The following is a 15182-nucleotide window of genomic DNA, read 5'->3' as shown; positions in this document are numbered from 1 at the left end:
CTCCCTTAAAATCAAGTTAGCAGTGTTTTCTCTGACATAACTGTCTATCCTCACCCGAACCTTTCAGCAGTCTCTCTTTTGTATGTTTGCAGTGTTTTTTTGTTTTTTTTCAGACTGCAACCTACAGTACTCTCCACTGTCCTCCCGAGGCTTTTTGTCGTGGTCATGTCAATTTTCTGGTTGAGCCAAATGGGTCAGTCCTCAACCATCCCCCTTTTTCTTCTTCTAATGTTCCGTTCTTACCGCCCAGTGTGATTCATTCATTCATTCATCTCCCAGCCCACCAGCGTGCACTTTGTTCAGCGATCCAATGGAGCCACAGATGGAGGCGCTATCAGCCGTGCTTTCATCTGTGGGGCCCCACTTGGAGCGTGTTCCCTTTAAAAGAAGACTCAGGTTGCATACAGGATTTATTCTCTGTGGGGTTCCCGCAGGATGCCCTTTCCTTTCGTGCTTCTCTTCGTTTTCATGCTCTTTCTAGTAGACAGAAGATCTTTTGTTTATATTCCAGGTCCATATCTTTTCTCAGGTTCCGTCAATGGAGGGGGATTCTTCCCCACAGCCTAGACGGTCTGGGTCCTTTTTGCAGTCATTCCATTCCTCTTGGAGTCTGTACTGAAGTATTTTCTAATGTTTTCACCTGTTTGTTTTGTCTTTTCCATTTGAAAGGTGCCTATAGGGGGTAGTTTGTTAGGCTTTCATTCATCCCAGAGTTATGTTCTCAGTTATGCTCTCTCACTGCCCAGACAGCTCCCACCCAGCTTTTGGACTTCTTTAGGATGGGTCAAACAGCTTCTTGTTTTGACCCATTTGGAGTATATGGGTTATCTTCTGTTACCTTCTCCTGACCGCTCCTAATGTAGGGTACAAATTGATTAGCTCGGTCTCTGCAGGAGGGTATAGCCGAAGAACTAACACTTATTCTTCATTAAAGTGTTGCCTCTTAGTGGCAGTAGCTATACCCAAGGCCTTCTGTGTTCCCCAATGAACATAACAAGAAAAGGATTTTACTGGTGAATACAAAAATCCAATTTTTTCTGTTATGCTCAAACGGGTTGCCACTTAACCTATGTATTGATGTGCTGTCAGTTTGGGAGGGCAAAAGTGCTGACAGATTTCCTTTAACCCCAGCTGGCACACACCGGGTAAACCTACATATGACAAGGAAAACTTACAGGCAGTCACAACTCTGCCTGGGCACAGGTGTATCTATTGTCTACCATCTGAAATGGCCATAAATGGGATATCCATCTTCGTGTAGATCTCCTTCTTCAGTCACTTGACAACTGTCTACAGTACAAGGGGCATCCACTCTGTTACTAATTCATTAGCTTCAAAGCATAATGAGATCTTGCATTTTGCCATTTCTGATTACCCTGGGTTAAGGTAATTTAGTAAGTTTACCTGTAGCCCTAAAGAAAATCACAAACTCAGTCTGCTACACAGTCTTTGTCCTCCTGCATCGTCATATGCCTACTTCAGGGTGGTCCTACAAATTATTGGCTCAGGGGGGCCGAATATAAATGCACACCACACTTTCCAGGTTTTTATTTATTACAAATTTTGAAAACCATGTACCGCCACCACAGCATGATTCCGGCCCCACCATGCTTTACTGTTAGGGGTGGTTTTTGCCAGGTGATGAGCAGTGGCTGGTTTTCTCCAGACACGACTCTTAGAATTGAGGCCAAAAAGTTCAATCTTGTTTCATCAGGACAGGACCGGAAACTCAGGACAGGCTTTCATGTGTTTATACCGTGCCTTGAAAAAGCATTCTTACCTCTTGAACTTTTCCAAATCTTTTTTGACAAGAAAATAATACATGGTTTTCAAAAATGTTTTATAAATACAAATCTAGAAAGTGTGGCGTACATTTGTATTCAGCCCCCGTAAGTCAGTACTTTTTGAGGCTGAAATTTGTGCCCATTCAAGCTCAATCAGATTGGATGGAGAGCTCCTGTGAGCAGCAAGTCTTGCCACAGATTTCTAAGGGGATTTAGTCTAGACTTTGACTGGGCCATCCTAACACAAGAATATGCTTATACGTTTGTGGGTGTAACTTGAAAAAAATGTAGAAAAGTTCAAGGGGTACGAATACTTTTTCAAGGCACTGTGCAATCGTTTCCAAATGTATTGTTTGCTCTGCGTTACCGAATACAAAATATTTAACTGATTTTCCTCTAACCCTTAGGGTCACATGCCAACCATACAGCTCCTGAAAAAATACAACCTAATGCAGTTTTCAGAAGTGACAAAAGCAGTCCGGTACGTGCCATCAGTGGTGGTAAAATAATTCGTAATATTCTGATAGACCTTTGGAGGCCAGTAGATCTTAACCACCTCCGGACCGCCTAACGCACATGTGCGTTCCGGAGGTGGCAGGCTGGCGCACAGTCACGCATATATGCGTCATCTCGCGAGACGCGAGATTTCCTGTGAACGCGCGCACACAGGCGCGCGCGCTCACAGGAACGGAAGGTAAGCGAGTGGATCTCCAGCATGCCAGCGGCGATCGTTCGCTGGCAGGCTGGAGATCCGAATTTTTTAACCCCTAACAGGTATATTAGACGCTGTTTTCATAACAGCGTCTAATATACCTCCTACCTGGTCCTCTGGTGGTCCCTTTTGTTAGGATCGACCACCAGAGGACTCAGGTAGGTCAGTACAGTCGCACCAAACACCACACTACACTACACCCCCCCCCCCCCCCCCGTCACTTATTAACCCCTTATAAACCCCTGATCACCCATGATCACCCCATATAAACTCCCTGATCACCCCCCTGTCATTGATCACCCCCCTGTCAGGCTCCGTTCAGACGTCCGTATGATTTTTACGGATCCACGGATACATGGATCGGATCCGCAAAAAGCATACAGACGTCTGAATGGAGCCTGACAGGGGGGTGATCAATGACAGGCGGGTGATCACCCATATACACTCCCTGATCACCCCCTGTCATTGATCACCCCCCTGTCATTGATCACTCCCCTGTAAGGCTCCATTCAGACGTCCGCATGATTTTTACGGATCCATGGATACATGGATCGGATCCGCAAAACACATGCGGACGTCTGAATGGAGCCTTACAGGGGGTGATCAATGACAGGCGGGTGATCACCCATATACACTCCCTGATCACCCCCCTGTCATTGATAACCCCCCTGTAAGGCTCCATTCAGACGTCCGCATGCGTTTTGTGGATCCGATCCATGTATCCATGGATCCGTAAAAAATCATGCGGATGTCTGAATGGAGCCTTACAGGGGGGGTGATCAGTGACAGGGGGGTGATCACCCTGATTACCCTGATCACCCCTGTCATTGATAACCCCCCTGTAAGGCTCCATTCAGACGTCCGCATGCGTTCTGTGGATCCGATACATGTATCCATGGATCCGTAAAAAATCATGCGGATGTCTGAATGGAGCCTTACAGGGGGGGTGTTCAGTGACAGGGGGGTGATCAGGGAGTCTATATGGGTGATCACCCCCCTGTCATTGATCACCCCCCTGTCATTGATCACCCCCCTGTCATTGATCACCCCCCTGTCATTGATCACCCCCCCCCCCCCCTGGTAAGGCTCCATTCAGACATTTTTTTTGGCACAATTTAGCGGAAATTTTTTGTTTGTTTTTGTTTTTTCTTACTAAGTCTCATATTCCACTAACTTGTGTCAAAAAATAAAATCTCACATGGACTCGCCATACCCCTCACGGAATCCAAATGCGTAAACATTTTTAGACATTTATATTCCAGACTTCTTCTCACGCTTTAGGGCCCCTAAAAAGCCAGGGCAGTATAAATACCCCACATGTGACCCCATTTCGGAAAGAAGACACCCCAAGGTATTCCGTGAGGGGCATATTGAGCCCATGAAAGATTGAAATTTTTGTCCTAAGTTAGCAATATCCGCTAACTTATGCAAAAAAAAAAAAAATTCTAGGAACTCGCCATGCCCCTCATTGAATACCTTGGGGTGTCTTCTTTCCAAAGTGGGGTCACATGTGGGGTATTTATACTGCCCTGGCTTTTTAGGGGCCCGAAAGTGTGAGAAGAAGTCTGGGATCCAAATGTCTAAAAATGCCCTCCTAAAAGGAATTTGGGCCCCTTTGCGCATCTAGGCTGCAAAAAAGTGTCACACATGTGGTATCGCCGTACTCAGGAGAAGTTGGGCAATGTGTTTTGGGGTGTCATTTTACATATACCCATGCTGGGTGAGAAAAATATCTTGGTCAAATGCCAACTTTGTATAAAAAAATGGGAAAAGTTGTCTTTTGCCAAGATATTTCTCTCATCCAGCATGGGTATATGTAAAATGACACCCCAAAACACATTGCCCAACTTCTCCTGAGTACGGCGATACCAGATGTGTGACACTTTATTGCAGCCAAGGTGGGCAAAGGGGCACATATTCCAAAGTGCACCTTTCGGATTTCGCAGGCCATTTTTTACACATTTTGATTGCAAGGTACTTCTTACACATTTGGGCCCCTAAATTGCCAGGGCAGTATAACTACGCCACAAGTGACCCCATTTTGGAAAGAAGACACCCCAAGGTATTCCGTGAGGGGCACGGCGAGTTCCTAGAATTTTTTTATTTTTTGTCACAAGTTAGCGGAAAATGATGATTTTTCTTTTTTTTTCTTTTTTCCTTACAAAGTCTCATATTCCACTAACTTGCGACAAAAAATAAAAAATTCTAGGAACTCGCCGTGCCCCTCACGGAATACCTTGGGGTGTCTTCTTTCCAAAATGGGGTCACTTGTGGCGTAGTTATACTGCCCTGGCAATTTAGGGACCCAAATGTGTGAGAAGAACTTTGCAATCAAAATGTGTAAAAAATGCCCTGCAAAATCCGAAAGGTGCACTTTGGAATATGTGCCCCTTTGCCCACCTTGGCAGCAAAAAAGTGTGACACATCTGGTATCGCCGTACTCAGGAGAAGTTGGGGAATGTGTTTTGGGGTGTCATTTTACATATACCCATGCTGGGTGAGAAAAATATCTTGGTCAAATGCCAACTTTGTATAAAAAAATGGGAAAAGTTGTCTTTTGCCAAGATATTTCTCTCACCCAGCATGGGTATATGTAAAATGACACCCCAAAACACATTCCCCAACTTCTCCTGAGTACGGCGATACCAGATGTGTGACACTTTTTTGATGCCAAGGTGGGAAAAGGGGCACATATTCCAAAGTGCACCTTTCGGATTTCACCGGTCATTTTTTTACAGATTTTGATTGCAAAGTACTTCTCACACATTTGGGCCCCTAAATTGCCAGGGCAGTATAACTACGCCACAAGTGACCCCATTTTGGAAAGAAGACACCCCAAGGTATTCCGTGAGGGGCATGGCGAGTTCCTAGAATTTTTTATTTTTTGTCGCAAGTTAGTGGAATATGAGACTTTGTAAGGAAAAAAGAGAAAAAAAATAAATCATCATTTTCCGCTAACTTGTGACAAAAAATAAAAAATTCTAGGAACTCGCCATGCCCCTCACGGAATACCTTGGGGTGTCTTCTTTCCAAAATGGGGTCACTTGTGGCGTAGTTATACTGCCCTGGCAATTTAGGGGCCCAAATGTGTGAGAAGTACCTTGCAATCAAAATGTGTAAAAAATGGCCTGCAAAATCTGAAAGGTGCACTTTGGAATATGTGCCCCTTTGCCCACCTTGGCAGCAAAAAAGTGTGACACATCTGGTATCGCCGTACTCAGGAGAAGTTGGGGAATGTGTTTTGGGGTGCCATTTTACATATAACCATGCTGGATGAGAGAAATATCTTGGCAAAAGACAACTTTTCCCATTTTTTTTATACAAAGTTGGCATTTGACCAAGATATTTTTCTCACCCAGCATGGGTATATGTAAAATGACACCCCAAAACACATTCCCCAACTTCTCCTGAGTACGGCGATACCAGATGTGTGACACTTTTTTGCAGCCTAGGTGGGCAAAGGGGCACATATTCCAAAGTGCACCTTTTGGATTTCACCGGTCATTTTTTACACATTTTGATTGCAAGGTTCTTCTCACACATTTGGGCCCCTAAATTGCCAGGGCAGTATAACTACGCCACAAGTGACCCCATTTTGGAAAGAAGACACCCCAAGGTATTCCGTGAGGGGCATGGCGAGTTCCTAGAATTTTTTATTTTTTGTCGCAAGTTAGTGGAATATGAGACTTTGTAAGAAAAAAATAAAATAAAAAAATCATCATCATTTTCCGCTAACTTGTGACAAAAAATAAAAAGTTCTATGAACTCACTATGCCCATCAGCGAATACCTTAGGGTGTCTACTTTCCGAAATGGGGTCATTTGTGGGTTTTTTCTACTGTTTGGGCATTGTAGAACCTCAGGAAACATGACAGGTGCTCAGAAAGTCAGAGCTGTTTCAAAAAGCGGAAATTCACATTTTTGTACCATAGTTTGTAAATGCTATAACTTTTACCCAAACCATTTTTTTTTGCCCAAACATTTTTTTTTTATCAAAGACATGTAGAACAATAAATTTGGCGAAAAATTTATATATGGATGTCGTTTTTTTTGCAAAATTTTACAGCTGAAAGTGAAAAATGTCATTTTTTTGCAAAAAAATCGTTACATTTTGATTAATAACAAAAAAAGTAAAAATGTCAGCAGCAATAAAATACCACCAAATGAAAGCTCCATTAGTGAGAAGAAAAGGAGGTAAAATTCATTTGGGTGGTAAGTTGCATGACCGAGCGATAAACGGTGAAAGGAGTGTAGTGCCGAAGTGTAAAAAGTGCTCTGGTCATGAAGGGGGTTTCACCTAGCGGGGCTGAAGTGGTTAAAGGGCTTCTGTCAGCCCACTGAACCGTTTTTTTTTTTTTTGTTTTTTTTTGTTTACTAATAATCCCTATACTGCGAGCTCCCTATACATAAGTTAAATAATCATTTTGGTTCAGTAGAATTTTATAAAAAGCTATTTTTATAATATGTAAATTACCTTGCTACCAGCAAGTAGGCCGGCTACTTGCTGGTAGCAGCCGCATCCTCCGATCCTAATGACGCCCCCTCCGCATTGTGATTGACAGGGCCAGGGAACGGAATCGTTCTCTGCTGGCCCTGCCTGTTTGCATTCAAAATCCGGCGCCTGCGCCGCGACCGTACCTATCTTCAATGTGCGCAGGCGCACTGAGAGGCGGCCGCTCGCTCGGCGCTCCATCCTCAATGCGCCTGCGCCGTGGCCGATTGCAAACAGGGCCAGCAGAGAACGATTCCGTTCCCTGGCCCTGTCAATCACAATGTGGAGGGGGCGTCATTAGGATTGGAGGATGCGGCTGCTACTAGCAAGTAGCCGCCCTACTTGCTGGTAAGCAAGGTAATTTACATATTTTAAAAATAGCTTTTTATAAAATTCTACTGAACCAAAATGATTATTTAACTTATGTATGAGGAGCTCGCACTATAGGGATTATTAGTAAACCAAAAAGAACAAAAACGGTTTAGTGGGCTGACAGAAGCCCTTTAAAGGGGTTCTCTGGGTTTTTCTTATTGATAACCTATGCTCAGGATAGGTCATCAACATCAGATCAGCGTGGACCTGACACCACAGCTGGGAGCGATAGGAGGCCTCCAGAGCTAAATTTCAAAATTTCAAGTGTCCTAGCAAAGGGTCTAAATACTTATGTCCATGTGAAATTATTTTTTTCTTTTCAATAAATTATAATAAAAAAAAAAATTAAATTCTGATTTTAATTTCTCATTTAGTATTGAGTGCAGACTGATGGGGGGGGGGGGGGATTTTCTTTATTTTAAGACAATGCCGCAACATAAAATGTGAAAAAAAGACTTTCTGAATGCAGTGTATGTACATGTGATATTACCAATGTAGATAATACCTGTAGTATTACCAGTAGGGTACCTGATTTCTCAGAAATATGCTGATTTGCTTTGGCTTGTATACTTCTTACCAGGCAGCAGTTTATATTATGTGAGTTAAGTCACAAGAATCCTTATTTGAATGTTATATTTGTGTTTTCAGTGAAGGCAATCTTTTACTGTTAAATGAGGCTTTAACCAAACATGAAACTTTTTTCATCCGTTGTGGCATCTTCCTGATCCTGGAGAAACTGAAGATAATCACACACAGGAATCTTTTTAAGAAAGTGTAAGTTCACTCTGCCAGCACTGAAATCTGTGTCATTGTGGAAGTCTGTGCAGTATCATGAACCTCGCCTCCTTAGCTTCAGAGCTTGAGTTGTACTTTTTGTCCCATAAGCCATCATTTGCTTATTTTTTTAATTACCAGTGTTTGGTTTTATGTTTAAATCTTGCATTATTAGAAAACAGGAACATGAGTTTGGAGACTATTATCTTCAACACTGTTGATAAAAGAACACAAATATATTGCTTTTTCCTGCAGGTAAAAGTGTATACTCATCTCTTTCAACATATCAAACTAGGTATAAAAACTTAGTTTTATTTAAAGGGGTTTTCCAAGACTTAAATACTGATGAAGTATCCTCTAAAAACATTATCGGTATCTGATCGAAGGGGGTCTAACACCCGGGACCCCTGCCAATCAGACGTTTTAAGATAGTCACCAACACTCCTATGAGCGCAGTGGCCTTATCTGTGCTCACCAAGCACAGCGTCTGACACTGTATAGTGGCTGTGCTCGTTATCTCAGCTCTGCCCCATTTATTTCTGTGGGTCTGAGCTGCGCCTAGGCCATGTGAATGATGAACTTAACTAAGGGAAAGCTGTGCTAATGCCGCGGCACTACTGTGAGCGTTGCTGCCTTTTTAAACAGTTGATCAGTGGGGGTCCCAGGATATTTAAGTCTTGGAAAACCCCTTTAACCACCTAACTGTTTTGCCCAAGCTCAGCTCGGGCTGTGGGAAAAGTACCTATATGTTCTGGCATTCCAGGCTTTTATACAAGACCAAAATGACAGCATTAGCCCAGGATAAACAGGAGATATCACTGTTAGAAATCGAGTCAGGAATAATTGTGGTAAAACCTGCTTTTACTTTCAGCTGCATTCCGATTTCTAAACAGCGATATCTTCCCATGAAGTGAAGATATTACTGTCATTCTGAAATTGTTTGAAAGCTTGGAATGCCAACTTTCAAACAATACAAAGCCCACATCAAAGCTGACAGCTGGTACCAAACCTAAGAGATGAGCAGCTAAAGCAGTCACCCCCTCCCTGTCAGTCTGGAGGAGGATGGGGAGCAGTTGCAGAGCTGACAGCCTGCAGGAGGAAAGGAAAAATAGTAAAAAAAAAAATATATATAGAAATGTGGCATTATCATCATTGTACTGACCCACGTAATAAAGTCATGTTATTTTTTCCACACAGTGAACGCCATAAATAAATTCCACAAAATAATGGTAAAATTGCTGTTTTTTATCTCTCCCCCTAAAAAAAATATAATTTATTTACTACACTATAAATACCCGAAAATGGTTTCTAAAAAACCTACAACTGATCCTGCAAAATGAAAAGAAAAAGAATTTCGAAGAAAAAATGTTATTTTATGACTGCTAGATCACAAAGGGGAAAATATTACTGGTCCTTAAGGCTAAAATTAATTATGTCACTAATGGGTTAAAAATGTAATTGTGTCCCATGAGTTGTGCGCCAACAAGATTTACTGCAGGCACATATTAAAAATCTACAATAAAAAAGTAAATGCACAGCATTATCAATCTCTGATGATCCCGTGCACTTCTGTATTCCAGACTGCACAAACCCTCTCTCACAAGGAGCATGACTCCCGCAAGGGCCACGCTCGTGTAAAAGAGCCCTTACAGCATGGATCAGCAAACTATGGCACTCCAGCTGCTGTAAAACTACAACTCCCAGCATGCACACTTGTTGCTGTTCTTGTAACTCCCGTAGAAGTGAAAAGTGAATTCTGGGAGTTGTAGTTTCAGTGCCGGAGGTTGCTGATCCCTGCCTCAGAGTATGTTAGTGTCTTACCTGGGTTTTGTTTTTCTTGTATCTTTTATTTGTTATCTCTTCTGCAGATATTTGTTACTCCGGACACATCAACTTTCTCTGGATGCATTTCTGGTTGCTCTGCGATTTATGCAAGTGGAAGATGTGGATATTGATGAAGTGAATTGCATCCTATCTAATCTGATCTACATGGTAAACTAATAATTTATATTTCCTTATATACCATGTACTTAGTTTTCAAAGGAAAGTTTGATTACTTGCAGTAAATCACTTTTTGAACATGTTTATACCGTCTTCTCTCACAGGTTGCATGTTTACGGTGAGAAAAGGGATTTCAGGCCAATAAAAATAATTTGTTTGAAATTCCTCCTCATCCTAAATGGGTATTCCCATGGATATCATAGAGGGGGACCGTAGAAAGGCTCTCACTCTGGGGGACTCAGCAGAACAGTGTATTACACAGTTGCCCTGCCATTTCATTGAGTGCAGTGTAATAGAATGGTATGTGGCAACACATAGCTGTTATATTGCAATCCACTGATCACAGGGGCGCGCTGACTTTTAAAGGGGGTTCTCCAGGATTTTAATATTGATGACCTGTCCTCAGGATAGATCATCAATTTCAATTCGGCAGGAGTCTGACACCCGGCAGCCCCGCCAATCAGCTGTATTAGGAGACGGCGCGCACGTGCCGTCTGCCTTCTCTCTTCCTGTTTGCTGCGGCTTTGCCATAGACAGCAGCGGTGAGCAGGAAGAGAGAAGGGAGACGGCAAGGGTGCCAGATGTCTGAGGATCGGTCATCAATATTAAAAGCCCGAAGAAGCCCTTTAAGGTGCACTAGTCAACTGCCTGCACTGATCTCCTTTTTTTTTTAGATCAAAATTAACTTTTCCCAAAAAAGAGTACCATCTGTATTTTTACTGTGATGTGCAGTCTGATCTAAACAGGAGTTACACAGTGCGGCAATGCTAATATATTTTCCAGATAGGAGTTGATGCAAGAAAGGATGCAGGCATGGAATCTGTAGAACTCTTCTGTACGAGGCTGTAAAGACCTGCTTACCTGGACATAGTCATAGCTGGCAACCCTGATCTCCATGCCCTATGTTGCAGTGTGAATACACCATGTAACTCTGTTTTAGATTACTGCACAATCTTAAAGGGGTTGTCTCACTTCAGCAAATGGCATTTAATCATTTAGACAAAGTTAAAGGGGTTGTCCAAGTAATTTTTTTGTTCTTTGTATGTTTCTAACTAAACAAATGTAAGGGGTTTACACTTCACTTACTTCCTTGCTTCTTTCCCTGCTCTGATGACGTTCCATGCCCGAGCAGGTCTGTCTCTGTGTACGGAACCTCATTGTAAAGGCTGTGCTGGTTGGAACAACAAGCCACGTCCCCTGCACTGCCCCATCTGCTGGCTGAGATGTCTGCCCTACGTCTCCCTTCCCACTCGATTCTTCAGCAAAGTTTAACCCCTTCTATCATCAGCAGCACAGACTCAGGGCTGGAGCAACTGTAGGGTTTCCTCTTCTCCAGACACTTAAAAAGAATCTGTCACCTAGTTTTACCCTATAGAGCTGCGGACATGCATGGATAGATCTCCGCTAGCATGTCCGCAATATACCTGTCCCATAGCTCTGTGTGGTTTTATTTCGTTTAAAAAATGATTTTATAGATATGTAAATTAGCCAAGTAAGGTGCCCAAGGGGCTGCACTAACTGTTCTGGAGCCCAGCCACGCCCCCTGAGAAGGAGCCCAGTACTGCCTGCATCCAGGAATCTCCTCCTTGCTCACAAAGTTACAGTGCCGTTATCTCGTGATACACGAGTTAGCACATGCGCAGTTTGTTCACTGAGGCTGATTCCAGCAAAGGGAACGAACACTTTGCCGGCACTGTGCATGCGCTAGCTCACGCATCGCAAGATTACGGCACTGTAAAGAAAACCACATAGAGCTATGGTTCAGGCATATTGCGGACATGTTAGCGGAGATCTATCCGTGCATGTCTGCAGCTCTATAGGTTAAAACTAGGTTACAGATTCCCTTTAAGAGACAAATGCTATGCACAGGATCCTCCCTCCTCACCCCACTCTTCTTCTGGCTATGAGGAGGTGTGCAGAGCATTGGACAAGAAGAGGTAGGGGGAAGATCCAATGTCATTGTACTGTACAGCTGGGACTTGTAGTCCCACACATACATGAGTACCCCAGTAGTCAAACTACAGGCAAGGCATCAATTTTATTCACTCCTTTTGCAGAGCAGGGGGGGCAGAGGCAGTCTTTCCCACAAATATTCATGAGGAACACCTCAGAGATTGGCATTACATGCCCCACAGCCTTTGTAACTGCATGTCAACAAAGGGCCAGAGCAGAACTAGGGAAATGAGGAAATATAATTGGGGTCATTTACTAACCAGAAATACGCCTATATTAGGGGTATTTCTGGCACAAATTGTGGCGCAAAGAATGGGACAGGCCGGTGCCTAAAACAATGGTCTTAACTTATGTATATGTTGCAGATCATCAGATTTACAGTGCTTTTTATTTTATTTTTTAATAAAGCCTCATTCACACATCCGTGTTTTGGTCAGTGATTTCCATCAGTAATTGTGAGCCAAAACCAGGATTGGAGCCTCCACAGACATGAGGTATAAGGGAATGATCTGCTCCTGTTCTGTGTTTAGACCCACTCCTGGTTTTGTCCCAAACTCACTGATGGAAATCACTGACCAAAACACCGAAGTCTGAATGAGGCAAAACGTGGACAACCCCTTTTATACAAGGCACTTACTAATGTATTGTGATTGTCCATGTTTCTTCCTTTGCTGGCTTGATTCATTTTTCTAGGGGCTACAACGACTACTGCAGCGCAGATACAAGGTAGCCGCTGCTTTTTCCTATAGTGTGCAAGCACGAGCACCACTGATAGGCTGCAGGGTGATCGTAACCATGGAAACAAGCAGTGTATAATGTGATGGAAAAATGAGTCCAGCCAGCAAACGAGGCAATATGGGTAATAACAATACATTAGTAAGTGCCTTGTATTAACCTTCTCTACATGATAAATGCCATTGCTGAAGTGAGACAATCTTTTTCATTTAGCATTGACAGGTAATTGGAAATAGTTAGCTTTTCCTCACACATAATTTTTCAGTATGTGACCTGTGCTATTATCTTCTAGGGGCACATTAAAGGCTACATCTCTCATCAGCATCAAAAGCTTGTGGTCAGCAGGCAAAATCCTTTTCCTCCGCTGTCAACAATCAGTTAACAGCAGTCACACGGAAGATGGTGAATGGTCAGCAGTACACATGACTCGGGCGCTGATTTCTCTTGTTTTTTTTTGTTGTTTTTTTTTCTTCATTTTTTTTTTTTTTTTAGCAATTTTTTTAGCAAATTACAGATTTTAATATCATGAATTTGTACAAGTAACTTTCTGTTGTTCATGAGTTTTGCTCCAAGTGTATAGTGTCCAATAAAGCAGTTTTTTTTGTATTACTGTCTTGAGATTCTTTTCTCACCATTGAGACCCCCAACAATCTGTAGAAAAATGGGGGCCGCAGAACTATGTAAAACAAGGTGGCCCTTAAAGGGTCGTCCCATTACAACTTAGCGCTATCCTTTGGATAGGGTATAAGTGTCTGATCAGCAGGGTTCCAACCCCTGCCAACGGGGGCCCATGTTTTCCAGTTTGAATGGAGCGGCAGACAAGCATGCGTGTCAGCAGCTCTATGGTACTGCCTGAGATAGTCAATCACTTGTACTCGGCTATCTCCAGCATGCATGCGTGATCGGCGGGGGCCCTTGCAGTTAGACCTATGCCGATCAGACACATTCTTTATACTGTATATAGAGGATAAGTTATAATGGGACAACCCCATTGCGATTTAACTTCTCTGCACAACACTACTAGTGATCTGGAGCTGTACAGGAACTGCAAGATGGCCCCATTGTCTTGAGATTGCCAAGTTCTGGTATGCCATCGCCTAATATGGTGAGAACAGGGCTACAGTAGAAAAAGCTAACTACACGTGAATACATTCGCAGTCTTGACAGTCAGTAATGTGCATTTTATAAAACGGATGTTTTCTAGAGCCATCTTATTAAAGGGGTTGTTCTAAGTATGAAAGGTCTGAACTGATCTATGGGGGACCCCAACCCATCCTGAGAACGAGGGGCTCATGTTCCCGTCCTGATGGGGCGGCACAGCACATGCTAGTCTCTATGGGACTGCCAAAGATTAGCGAGTACAGTCCTCGGCTATTTATGGGAGTCCTGTAGAGAATGAATGGTGAGTCAAGACATGCTCGGCCTGCCTCCACATCATGGTAGGAACATGGGACCCCTATGCTTGGGATCAGTGGGGTTCCCATGGGTTGGACCCCCACTGATAAGTTAGTTATTCCCAATCCACAGGATAGGGGATAACTAAGTTTCATACTTGGCACAACCCCAAAACATCACCATCAAAAGAAAACTATTTCAAATTTTTGTAAGTTCTCTTAAAATAGCATGGATCTTGAAAGGATTATTTTTCAGTGATAAAATAGTCAATGCTGGATTAGATCTAAGGAGCTGCCTGGCATCTTGGCCATTAACCCATGTTGGCCTACTAACAAAATAAATCAGAACATCCAGCATGCTAGCCTTCGCTGGTGCCCTCTGATTCCTACAGGAGTGTTGTTGTCCAGGGATTGTCCAGACATTATTTTCTGTCTGATCTGACATGGCCATGCAGAGACACAACTGCACCTTGGGCGAGTATCAAGCACGGGACCCATTAGTTAGCATGAGTTACTTGCGTGGGATGGTTGCAGGCCAGCAGTCTCAGCCAGAATTCAATTGTGTCTCACCACACCCAATGTTAGATTGGGCAGGAGAATATGCCTGGACAACCCCTTCAAAAATGACCGTTCATTCAGTTTTGTTAGAAAATGGCATTTATTTAAATTCCTCATGGCCTTTTCTTCCCCAACCCTCTTGTTTACATGTCATTTCTCTGTAATAAACATGAATTGAAATGTTTTGTTATATAAAATGGTCTTCTATGAAGAAATACACAACTTAGGCTACTTTCACACTAGCGTTCGGCTGTCCGCTCGTGAGCTCCGTTTGAAGGGGCTCACGAGCGGACCCGAACGCTTCCGTCCAGCCCTGATGCAGTCTGAATGGATGCGGATCCGCTCAGACTGCATCAGTCTGGCGGCGTTCAGCCTCCGCTCCGCTCGCCTCCGCACGGACAGGCGGAC

General features: G+C 43.2%; 1 protein-coding gene across 3 annotated transcripts in view; it reads left to right on the top strand.

The window, feature by feature from the left end:
* The window catches only part of LOC122933408 (PCI domain-containing protein 2), a 37516-nt gene extending 24099 nt beyond the window's left edge, over positions 1 to 13417 (top strand). For all 3 annotated transcript variants that reach the window (XM_044288388.1, XM_044288386.1, XM_044288387.1), the window contains exons 12-15: positions 2192 to 2265; positions 8008 to 8133; positions 10002 to 10125; positions 13115 to 13417. In XM_044288388.1, the coding sequence (XP_044144323.1) occupies positions 2192 to 2265; positions 8008 to 8133; positions 10002 to 10125; positions 13115 to 13204 (414 nt within the window). In that variant the 3' untranslated portion in view covers positions 13205 to 13417. The remainder of the gene's footprint in view (positions 1 to 2191; positions 2266 to 8007; positions 8134 to 10001; positions 10126 to 13114) is intronic.
* The last annotated feature ends 1765 nt before the right edge of the window (positions 13418 to 15182 follow it).

The sequence above is a fragment of the Bufo gargarizans genome, chromosome 3 (assembly GCF_014858855.1).
Source record: "Bufo gargarizans isolate SCDJY-AF-19 chromosome 3, ASM1485885v1, whole genome shotgun sequence".
Classification (NCBI taxonomy): domain Eukaryota; kingdom Metazoa; phylum Chordata; class Amphibia; order Anura; family Bufonidae; genus Bufo; species Bufo gargarizans.
This window is presented reverse-complemented; position numbering and strand designations above follow the sequence as displayed.